General features: G+C 45.6%; 1 protein-coding gene across 1 annotated transcript in view; it reads right to left on the minus strand.

The window, feature by feature from the left end:
- PTCH1 (patched 1) overlaps window positions 1-12,658 on the minus strand; it is a 64,164-nt gene that overhangs the window by 8,052 nt on the left and 43,454 nt on the right. Inside the window, 4 exon segments of the mRNA XM_043566731.1 lie at window positions 1,758-1,900; window positions 6,996-7,133; window positions 8,878-9,158; window positions 10,573-10,756. Coding sequence (XP_043422666.1) covers window positions 1,758-1,900; window positions 6,996-7,133; window positions 8,878-9,158; window positions 10,573-10,756 — 746 coding nt within the window.

Genomic DNA, 12,658 nt, shown 5'->3' on the forward strand with positions numbered 1-12,658 from the left:
AGGGCTAAGTAAGATTCTCTGAGACCCCATCACACTCAGTGTTTCCCATGGTTCTGAAGTGCTATGAACTCTCTCTCCCCACAGAGACTGTAAGCTACATGGAGGCCGTTGGGGTCCACATTATTCGTTGTGTAAAATGGCACTGAGGTGCTTGTAACTGCATTGTGTCGAGTGAGGAAAAACACAGAAGAAACTCTGCTTGACACACGGGTTTTATACCATAAAGAAACATCTACTAATGCCTGAATATGTGTGTGCTAAGGAAATAAAGGAAAAGCCAAAGTGAAGTTAAGAGCTGAAAATAAAACTCAGGCCAAAACCTTGATCTAATTTAGGCATACATCTATCTACCTGGTATTGGCAAACAAGAATGTACTAATTGGCTTGTTAGGTGATTAACAGTGTGTGCAGAGAAGACTGGCAGCCTGGGTTATCACCTGGGAGCTGGCTGGAAATGCCAATCCCACTCTACACGCTCCCTGCACCCAGTGCAATCCGACCTGCATTTGCAGAGAGCCTTGGATGATTCATAAGCACTCTGTGGTGTGAGAAGTACTGGTCCACGATGCAAGAGCTATTTTACCTCTTCATTTACCCTGTACTAAACTACACACAGTAAACTCTGGCACTCCTTCAAGGAAGGCTAACTCTCTGTTGCCGAACTGCCCAACGGGTTATGGGGTATGCCACAGACCAATGGATAGATCTTTTTTCTGTAATAAGGGAACTTGGGCTGAAACTTTAAACCCTCTTCTTTTTACTTGAAAATCAAAGACCTATTACAGGCATGCACACCAAGAAAGCCTTTTTCTATTCTCTCTCCAGATTATTTGAAGCATCCCAAACAATGCAGTCATGTCTCACATTTGGTTCTGCTTTACCACGGTTCTAATTCTGGCCTTTCACTTATTGATGATTCTGGCCTTGTCCCTCCACAGAGCAGCACTGTCACATCCAAGAGTAGCTACTTTACGATGCTGTGGAGGCTCTTCAGACAAGAAAATGGTCTTTCCCTGCAGTTGTCAAGTTTTTTTCAGAAGGAAACCTTGGCTCTCCTTTTCTACCTCACAAACTCGCATTCTTCATAAATCTACCAGAAACTGCCTGCCTTGGGTTCCAAGGAGAAGTATCCAAACTAGGCCTGGATTTCAAACACATGGCACCAGAGTCACATACCCAAGACTCCCTAAATCTTAGTGAGAACTTGAATGTGAAATCTGGGCATGCCACCTTTGCTTCCTGAAAGAATAAAATGTAGGTGACAATTTCAGGTATTTTTAAGTTTTTTATAGTTTTGGAAGAGAAGTCAAGGTCAAAATTGGGCAGTTGAGGGGAACCCAGGTCAACGCCGGGGTGCTGGGTGGCCCTCTGGTTTCAAGCTGTGGAGCTGTCTTTGCTGCTGGCCATAGACTCTCCGTCTCTTCTCCCCAAGATGTTCCCTAAAAGGCCTCTAAAAAAGACCTTTTCCTTATACCTCTCAGCATATCTCTGAGTTAATAAACGCAAGAGAAAGTGGAGTCACAGACTGTGGTAATCATTTCACAATGTACTGGTTGGCATATCAAAACATCATGCTGTATACCTCAGACACTACGATTCTGATTTGTCAGTTATACCTCCATCAGTCTAGGGGGAAGGAGAGTAGAGTCACAATGAAGACATGCTGCTGTCTACCGGACACACAAGGAAGTAAGCAACAGAGATCCTAACAGTGGTAACAATTCTTAAAAATAAGGATTCTCTCCCCTTCTGCTTACCTGACAATGAAATCAAACTCAGATCCTGCCAGCATGAGCACTCCCAGCAGAGTGGAGACAGCGCCGTCCAGGACAGGTGCAAACATGTGCTCCAGGGCAAGCACAGCCCTGCGGTTCTTATCACCAATGGCTGTTAGGAAGGCCTGTGCAAGGAGAAGACGTGGGGTGAGCAGATGTCCGGACTGGGCCTGGTCCATGGTCAGCTTGGTCCAACATGCTACATACAAGCTGTTTTAATTGGTCTGTATGGACCTGTATGGACCTCCTCACAGCTTCCCATTTAGCTCCTGGGCTATTTAATCCGGGCTGCTCAGGTACCTAAATCTAGGCTTACGCTAAAATGACCTGTTCATGATATTGCATCATATTTGATATTGACGCAAATCTTGAACAACGACAAAAGACAGAAAGCATATTTACTTTAAAAACCAAACCAAAACTATACAAAAAGGAGCAAAATGTCCCTTTATTCACTGCTACTCCCCTTGGTTCCCACCCCCCCCCCCCAACCTGACTGAGCACACAGCATTCACATGGGAGAGCTGTGGTGTGAGAATGACAGCATTCTTTCTGATTTTGTGGCAGGTCAAGATCTTACTTCCGAGTAGGCTTAGTTGAGGGTTGCATGCAACTGGGTGCTAAGTACGTATTTCCTCGTGGATGACGTGGCATTTCTGTTGCTGTGTTCTCTAAACACCTTGGAAATATCACAAGAAAAATACAGGACTTGAAATTCAAGCCAATTTGGGGGCGCCTGTGTGGCTCAGTCGGTTGAGCATCTGACTTCAACTCAGGTCATGATCTCGCGGTTCGTGGGTTTGAGCCCCGTGTTAGGCTCTGTGCTGACAGCTCAGAGCCTGGAGCCTTCTTCAAGTTCTGTGTCTCCCTCTCTCTCTCTGCCCCTCACCCACTCATACTCTCTCTCTCTCTCTCAAAAATGAATAAACATTAAAAAAATTAAAAAAAAAAAAAAGAAATTCAAGCTTATTTTAACTCCATGTGGTTATATCCCCACCTCCTTTACCTTCCTAAAGCTCTGCTAGGTCAAGAATGCTGTTGACACCAATTAGACTATTGGCTTGACAGTGTGACCCAGGACCATTTTAACGTGAGTCAGTTACTGTTATACCCTGCCTGGCCTTTCAGCGGGGCCCCAACAGAGAGGACTGAGGCTGGCACAAGTCCTTTCTTTGCCTGAAAGTTAAGGGCTGCCCTGGGACATGCTGAGATGAGACAGCTCGGGCACACTGCAGGTCACAGCCCCTTAAAAATCAAGGTCTAGGGGTGCCTGGGTGGCTCAGTTGGTTAAGCTTCCGACTTCAGCTCAGGTCACAATCTCGCAGTCCGTGAGTTTGAGCCCCGCGTCGGGCTCTGTGCTGACGGCTCAGAGCCTGGAGCCTGCTTCCGATTCTGTGTCTCCCTCTCTCCCTGCCCCTCCCCCGTTCATGCTCTGTCTCTCTCTGTCTCAAAAATAAATACACGTTAAAAAAAATAAAAAAAATAAATCAAGGTCTATAACACACTGGGGGCATTCCCATCCCTTAGGTAGCCTGTGGAAGAACACTAAGGTTGTTCTTCTGAGCAGATGGAGAAAGAAACGTTTACAAAAATGTGCTATGAGTGTCCATACTTTCTCTAAAGTGTATCTGCTCTTTCAGAGTGGGGCTGACTTTAGGGTCAACACAATTACCTTTCTTCTTTTGGGAGAAAAGCAACAAGATGGTTTGGAACCATGTTATTTTGTGCCATACTTGGACCATGAGGCCACAGGGGTCAAGCAGGGTTTTATCATCTCATGTACAACTTAGGCTGTGGGAATAGCTAACTGACAGGAACCACTGATTCCCTGAAGACTGCTCCTCACCAACCTTATTCCATAATTTTACACACCTTGGAAGAGCAGTAACTGCCTGCTTTAAATAGATCTTCACATACAGGATCAGGTAGGAACACCATATCCTGAGTGTAGAGAGTGTCTCAATGAAAGTGTGGGCTACCAGCACTGAGCGGGGGGTTACTGCTCGCAAAGCTGAGTTGGCTCTTGAGAGTCCTTAAATTCTTGGAATTAAACCTATACAACTGGTAGAAGCATTCCTCAATTGTTTACCCAGCACCGGTATGGACATTTATGTTCACACTACCTCACGTGTGAGGCCCAGGGTGCCACAACAGTTTGAAGGCTGCAGTTTTCATTTTTACTGTAACAACCTGTTCTAGAATGCTCTTATTTGCATTGCTAGCTACCAAAGTTTATTTTATTTTTTTTTTATTTTATTTTTTATTTATTTATTTTTTATGAAATTTATTGACAAATTGGTTTCCATACAACACCCAGTGCTCATCCCAAAAGGTGCCCTCCTCAATACCCATCACCCACCCGCTCTTCCCTCCCACCCCCCATCAACCCTCAGTTTGTTCTCAGTTTTTAACAGTCTCTTATGCTTTGGCTCTCTCCCATTCTAACCTCTTTTTTTTTTTTTTTCCTTCCCCTCCCCCATGGGTTCCTGTTAAGTTTCCCAGGATCCACATAAGAGTGAAACCATATGGTATCTGTCTTTCTCTGTATGGCTTATTTCACTTAGCATCACACTCTCCAGTTCCATCCACGTTGCTACAAAAGGCCATATTTCATTTTTTCTCATTGCCACGTAATATTCCATTGTGTATATAAACCACAATTTCTTTATCCATTCATCAGTTGATGGACATTTAGGCTCTTTCCATGATTTGGCTATTGTTGAGAGTGCTGCTATGAACATTGGGGTACAAGTGGCCCTATGCATCAGTACTCCTGTATCCCCTGGATAAATTCCTAGCAGTGCTATTGCTGGGTCATAGGGTAGGTCTATTTTTAATTTTCTGAGGAACCTCCACACTGCTTTCCAGAGCGGCTGCACCAATTTGCGTTCCCACCAACAGTGCAAGAGGGTTCCCGTTTCTCCACATCCTCTCCAGCATCTATAGTCTCCTGATTTGTTCATTTTGGCCACTCTGACTGGTGTGAGGTGATACCTGAGTGTGGTTTTGATTTGTATTTCCCTGATAAGGAGCAACGCTGAACATCTTTTCATGTGCCTGTTGGCCATCCGGATGTCTTCTTTAGAGAAGTGTCTATTCATGTTTTCTGCCCATTTCTTCACTGGGTTATTTGTTTTTCGGGTGTGGAGTTTGGTGAGCTCTTTATAGATTTTGGATACTAGCTCTTTGTCCGATATGTCATTTGCGAATATCTTTTCCCATTCCGTTGGTTGCCTTTTAGTTTTGTTGGTTGTTTCCTTTGCTGTGCAGAAGCTTTTTATCTTCATAAGGTCCCAGTAATTCACTTTTGCTTTTAATTCCCTTGCCTTTGGGGATGTGTCGAGTAAGAGATTGCTACGGCTGAGGTCAGAGAGGTCTTTTCCTGCTTTCTCCTCTAAGGTTTTGATGGTTTCCTGTCTCACATTTAGGCCCTTTATCCATTTTGAGTTTATTTTTGTGAATGGTGTGAGAAAGTGGTCTAGTTTCAACCTTCTGCCTGTTGCTGTCCAGTTCTCCCAGCACCATTTGTTAAAGAAGCTGTCTTTTTTCCATTGGATGTTCTTTCCTGCTTTGTCAAAGATGAGTTGGCCATACGTTTGTGGGTCTAGTTCTGGGGTTTCTATTCTATTCCATTGGTCTATGTGTCTGTTTTTGTGCCAAAAGTTTTTTTAAAAAGGTGATTTTCATTCACATCAGAATAACATGACATTTATTTGACATATTTACATTCTAAGCTCTAGGTTAGTGGGCTCTTCTTTTTAAAAAAAATCCCCTCGGAAGTCCCCATCGGACTTCAGCTCAGGTCATGATCTCATGGTTTGTGGGTTCGAGCCCTGTGTCAGGCTCTGTGCTAACAGCTCAGAGCCTGGAGCCTGCTTCCGATTCTGTGTCTCCCTCTCTCTCTCTGCCCCTTCCCTGTTCATTCTCTGTCACTGTCTCTCTCTCTCTCTCTCAAAAATAAATAAATAAACATTACATAAAAAAAATACCCTCTCCCTCCTCTCAGATCAATGGAGGAAAAAAATTTGGGTAGGCTCCAAATTTAGAGAATATTGCTTCTGTATTATCAGCTGTTCCTTATACACTGAGGAAAAACAGGACAACCTCAACAAAACATTTTTTGTGAAACACAAAAGTTTACAGTCTCCAAAGTGCATAAAAATGGCCCTGAAAGACTCCTGTGGAGAAACTAAGAAGGTACAAGACACAGCATATGTGCAGATGTGCACACATATACGCATGCATATGCCATGTGTTGAGCCCAAAGAAAATCAATGCTAGTGACTGAGAAAGCAAGGCCAAAAGGACTTTGACCCAAGCTCAATGCTAGGTTTCCTAGGTAGGGCATTCCAAACATGAGTATTTACTCAGTCAGCAACTATTTATCGAGCACCTATCAATAACCCCAAGGATGAGGGTGTAATAAGTGCGAGTGTGCACAGAACTCACACACTGCTAGGAGGCTTTTGAATCATTTTCTGAGAAATATACACAATTGGTTTGCCTCTTGGATTAAAGACCCTGACGTTTAACTTCCTCCAACAAACCATTCACGGGACTAGGCACAGAATGAGAGAGTGGGGAGAAATGCCATTGAGAACAACCCCAGTTCTCTTACTTTCACCTTTCATGAATTTGGAGGCCGGGAGGTTGAAGGAACTGGGTGGGCTTAGCTGGGAGAAGGAGTTCCTCTGCCTTATCGGCCCCAGGGTATCTCCTTGGCTGCTGACCTGCCTCACCCTCAGTCACGCCATCCCTGCCAGGCCTATGAGTGTGGTCTCACTTTACCCATGTATATTCGTGTGTGTGTGCGTGCGCGCGCGCGCACACACACACACACACACACACACACACACACACACACACACTCACAGCATGGAACTTAGGAACCAAGGTGACAACTTATGGACCTGACACTAAGGGCACCAAATAAGCAGAATCCTTCCTGGCCCACGCTGACCTGGCCCAGTATTCTTTCACCTTCCGTGCCCTTCTCCTTAGTGGGCCTCCCTCCTTCCCAGTGGGGAAGGACACCGCCTAGATTTCAGCCTGTCCCAGCACAGGACTGCCTGTGCTCTGAAGCCTCTTCACTAGGACATGTCATTATGTGTGTTCCTTGACACTGGAGAAAATGGAAAGGTTTCCAACTTGGGAGACTACGAGAGCGAGAGGAAACACGCTGCCTCTTCATAAAGTTCTCAGTGAAGAGGTCCCCCATACCAGAGCAACGTGAACGGTGAACTCCACTCCAATGCCCACGGAAGCGATCAGGATGACCACAGGCACAGCACTCAGCTTGATTCCAATGAGGCCCATCATTCCAAAGAGCTCGACCGTCATCAAAGCCAGGACCGTCACCTTCAGGAAGATGCACAGCATGAGTGGATGGGCACACACACACACTGGAGGTGCTGAAGAGAAAGGAGGGAGGGGCTCGCTGCAGGTGGGGCATGGACAAACACCCGGGACCCAGACAGAAGGCAGGCGCTGACTTGCTTTAACTTGGACACCTGCCTTTACTTTCTAATTCACTGTGTCCCTGCTGACAAGGGAGATTTTGGGACAGTTTTGGGACAGCTGCTTTGGGACATCAGCTTGTACAAGGAGTACATAGAGGCAACGCTTAGTATTCTACCATGAATTGTTTTTCCAACACACCTGCTCTAGAAAGCGAAAAAAAATGACAATTATTCCATTTGAGGCATATAAGAATTACACAAACATGGACTCGTCACTAGCTACAAATCTAATACAGTTTAAAACAAGGTATTTCCTTCTGTTTTGATCTTAATCATCAGAAAGTGTCCTTCCAAACTTACAACAGAGTTGAAACGTTAGTGTTTTGGGTTTCTGTACCCTGCATCCTAAAGAAAGCAGACAGGACGGGTGAATAAAAGTTCTTTTACGAAAAGGCAGCCTTGCTTTTGTTTGGAGAGCCCATGGGTTAAGAGAGGATGGCTAGGGAAAAAGAGGACCTTCTGGTCAGCTGACATGGGTCAGGTTACAGGCGCCTTCACTTTGAAGAAATGAGGAGAGAGGCGGGTGGACACAGCAGACAGTTAAATCCAAGGAAAAGCTTTTATTTGCCTTCCATCTGCCTTGTAAAAATTTGCGCAGAGATGGAAAGAAAATCTGTGAGGTAGACACTGGAGTTTCTTGAGTCAAAGGGGAGAAAATCCAAATAAAATGGTAAACTTTCCCCGGGCGGAAAGACAAGGTCTTTCCTTGTTGGGGGTGGGGCAGTGGACAGTGGTGGCGGGGGTGGGGAGCAAGTACGATAAAAGTTTCCTTTGCTTTCTTTTAGTAAGCTAATGAAAGATGGACAACATCAATTGCTTAAGTACCATGAAAACCCCTGCAGACTAAACATTTACCTTTTAACATACCTGCTGCACAGACTTATGGTACAGAAACCAGCCCTGGTCTCTGTTTTTATAATTTTGGCATTTTGAAGTCTATACCACAGTTCATGGAATTTAAACACTGCCATGATTTTATTAGACTCTCTATGAAACTTACTTCAAATCTGAGAGTATTATACTTGGAAGAAGGATGCCAAAAAATCGGTCAGCAATACTAGTTCATCATTATCCTTCAATGTTTGAAACACATACCACCCACAAAACCATCTCAAAACCCATTTTACCTCTGTACCCCTGGTCCTAATTTCTCTAATTACTCCCCCTCCCCTGTTTTAGAAGAATCTTCTCTATGTTAGGTCTGGGATATAGTCACAAAAAGGCCCTTTAAGTAAAAAAAAAAAAAAAAAAATTAAAAAAGTTAATTACATTTGTATTTAATAAATGCTCAGAGTGTTTGTGTTTAATAAATGCTAGGAGCTATTATAGAACATGTGTTTAAAAACTCCCCTATCTTTACATGGAAAGTTTAAAGTTGTAGGAGAAGGGACACAAGATGAAGGCCATTAAAGGCTCTACTACCTAACCACGAACCTCGCCACCTCCAGCAGAATAAATATAGTAAGAATGATGCAATCTATACCCTCCTCCAGAGGCCCAGACATAAACACAACTTCCCGGCTGCAGCAAGAGCTAGGCTGAAAGGAATCCGACTTCCCCAAAAACCCTCTGAATGAACTCACAATGATCCCGGCCGTCCAGGGGTTCAGGAGGAAGACGGCACACACGAGGAACGTGCAGGCCAGCACCACGCTGATGGATAGCAGGAGCCAGTGGCGGAGGCCGATGTACTGCTCCCAGAAGAGGAAGGGGTAGCCGTTGGGGTAGCTGGAGAGCCCCAGGCTCGTGTAGTTGTTGCAGATGGTTCTGACCTTTTCGATTGCTTCCACGAAGTCTGAGGTGTCCCGCAAGCCGTTGAGGTAGAAAGGGAACTGAGCGTATTCAATGGGCTCCGCTGCTGGGACTGGACAGACAAGACAGGGGGAAGGGGCTGTGGCTGAAGGCTCTGGTCAACAGGCATGCCCCAGGCATGGAAGAGACGTGGCAAACCCTGCTGGCGGCCATCCCCAGATCTGTATCCCACATTCTCCACCACGACAACGAACAGACAGGGAACTGTGCAACAGAGTCCCTCACTGCACTTCTCCCCTAATGAGCTACCGAGGGCAGTCTTCGGGCCTTTACAGTTTTAATCTTTGGTTCAAAAAGGTTTTAATAATCAACATTTGATTTTTTTTTTTTTTTTTTAATTTGCTTGGGGAGAGGAGGAGCCCAGGATCTGTGTATTTATTTAACCTTTGATTTTAATCTTCTAGAAGCAGTCACTTTTGTAAGAATTCAATGGCGGGAGCATTTTTTTTGTTCAACTGACACAAGAGAAAATACGAAGTTCAAACTGTTTTACTCAATCACTTATGAGAACAAAATAACTCGAAAGTCATGCTTTACTGAGAAAAACGCTTAACTTTCTTATCCTTTTAGTGATCTAACACACTTAAACCTTCCATGCTTCTTTTTTAATGCAATGCTAAGTCTTCAGCAGCAGGGGAAGAAATCCTCACACAACAAGCATTTAGTTACTGCCGTTGTGTGTTCCAGACCCTTTGGGGTCATTCAGTTGACTTGCTAAACATGATTTGCCCTATTATAATCTCAACTATAAATTTTCATTAACACAAGCCTTGGCTGCTTGCCACAAGGCTCTGGGGTTTAGATACAGAGAAGCACAACCCGCTTCCTCTCCAGCCATGTCTGCAAAGGGACCGGTCTTCTTTGTCACATCCTCCCTCGGCCTCATATCCAAGGTATAAGCTACTAACGCCTCTAAACATAAATGCAAATTAAATCCGTATGGGACCACCTCTCTAGGTCGTGGCTGAGAGAGGAAAGGAAGAGGATGCTGCTGTGTACAGAACTATTCTGCTCCAGTTTCAACAGATTTGACAGAATACAGGTGCCTGGTGGCTTATAGGAATGACCCAACTTGCCAAAAATCCCTTCAACGCCAGAGTTGACAAAGTAAAGATAAACATATAATCCCCAGCGATAAAACTCTGCAATAGTAAAATACCACTCAACCTGGAGGCGTCCCCAGCTTTCACATGGAACAGCTGGCATTAAAGAGAGCTGCCTGGTGGACATCCTAGAGTGCAAGCTACAAACGGAGGTTAGGGGCTCTCACTTCCCAACGTGACAGAGCACGGGTTGTATCCCATTACACATCCTCATGTGTCTCCCAGAGTTTTAAACTCAAAGAAATATATTGTTCTGTTTACACTTTTGAACCCTGGGTAGCGTCAGCAGATGAGGGCCATGACAGAGCTTGGGAGAGCAGGGTAAGGCCCTTTGCCGGCGGGCCCCACTGGAGGGCTACTTACTTCTGAGCCTGGTTTCCGGCATGTAGTCAGCTTTGTCGTGCACCCACTCAGGACGGTGAGGCCGGATGTTGGCCTGGGAGGCGGCATAAGCCACGGGGTCATTGCTGACCCAGGCGGTCAGATAGATGTAGAAAGCACTGGGGTTGATGATGCCGTCTGCATCCACCAGGCGCCGTTTGGTCAACTGCGAAACGGGAAGAACAGGGGTCCTTCAGAATGGGGCTGGAGGTAAACATACTCCTCCCTGGAGGGGTGGGGGGAGCAGAACCCTGCCCCAGCATTTGCAATAATGACTAGAATGCCCCTTCTTTGAACATGTAGAAAATCCCATCAGAGCACCTTTGCTTTCTTTCAAAACACACTTATCAGAGGGTGCAGTAATCGGTGTGTTTATAACACACACACAGTTCTGCAGATGGTCCAGGAATTGACTGAACCAATTAAATCTGAATGCTAAAAGACTGTCTGCAGCCAAGGCAGAGAATGAACAATCTGGAGAAACATATTTATAGGAGGGGAAGGGGAAAAAAAACCTGGCAAGAATCCCCATACACGTCTGTGTGCAGTTAACCTCTGCTGTTAACACTGAAGGAAATGCCACCCAGTAAATGGAGGAGAGCTATAAAAATAAAACAACATCTGTATAAATTTTGCTAACACTAGCCTCCTATGACCTGTGTATTCACAAAATGCCCATCGCCAGAGAGTGGAAGGGGTTGTGCATGGCTCCGCTCTTTCTGGGTAACCTGATTTCTGAAGGATGTAGTCACGCTTAGCATGCCCCATCCCGGGCATGGCAAATACTAGGTCCTGTGGGCTTTGCTTAGGTGAAAACACTGTGAGAGAGACACACATACACAAACACACAAATATATTGTTCCTGTTTACTTTAGGTGCAGGCCTGATTCCAATGCTTTGGGCCTTCTTAACAAAATGAAAAACACCAGTGACAGCAGTTAATAGAGAAAGAGTGAAGGAAGAAAGAGTAGAGCGAGAAAACGAAATTTCAGGGGTCTGGATTCAATTAATCCCCGGGATATGTAACAAATGCATGTCTTCAAGCCGTCTCTGGAATTACATAGCACAGCTCGTGGCCTCCGTGCACGCAGCACGCTTTTCTCCCTCCCAGGCAGAGGAAGTGATATCCGGGGGCCTGGCCCAAGCAAGTTTGCTCCTCCCTGTCCCTGGTCCCTAAAGCCTGGCCCAGCCCCTGGGCATCCCCCTGCTATCTCTCCAACAGGCTCCTCTGCCCACATCCTTGTCAAACCTGACAGCCTGCTGCATGCAGCCATAAAGCACCAAGTTCACACTCCATAATAACTCTGAACAATGTACTTTGTAAATCTGTCACCTTTAATGCCAGCAAAAAAGGGGAGACAATAAACAGAGCTGCTGGGAAGATCATTAGCATGACGGTTTTCTGCCTGAGGGAAGCAAGTAAGCTGCAAGGAGCAGAGGGAATGGGATCCGGGGAGAGCCGGTAGTAATGCTGGACTCATGTGAAATCTGAAGGGTCCGAACACACTCCCAACACGCCCGAGGAATCAAAAGGGATATGCAGGGATGCAGGCATCAATCACCGAAGGTGCAGATGCAGTTGCAGAATACGATCGCCAAATTGAAACAGCTCCTATTAGCTAGCGGGGTGATCAGAGCAGTGGGTGCGCTCAGGGTCCAACAGCCGTCATTTCTGTTTGCCTCACCATAGAGCCACATGCCTAGCCTCCTCCTCTACCTGCTGGGCCAGGGTGACCCCAGGAGTTGAATGCAACCAATCCTTCCCTCTAGTAACCTCTCTGGTCTCCTAACTTACACATCCGCCCCAAATCCTGCTCATTCAAATGACTGCTACCAGCCCTCCAAGTCGGAATATAAAGACCAACATGGTAACAAGTACTATTTTCAAAAGAGAACAGTACAACACAGCTTTTCTAGGATCCGAAAGAGCCTGCACTGCCTTGAGGGTCCTTGGTTAGAACAACTGCCCCTGAGGGAGGGTAACACACTTGTCCCCACTTGACAGAGGAGCAGAGTGAGGCACTCTGCCTGCGGTCACACAGTTAGCTGATGGGATGAAGTGAATTAG

Source organism: Prionailurus bengalensis, chromosome D4 (genome assembly GCF_016509475.1).
Source record: "Prionailurus bengalensis isolate Pbe53 chromosome D4, Fcat_Pben_1.1_paternal_pri, whole genome shotgun sequence".
Classification (NCBI taxonomy): Eukaryota; Metazoa; Chordata; class Mammalia; order Carnivora; family Felidae; genus Prionailurus; species Prionailurus bengalensis.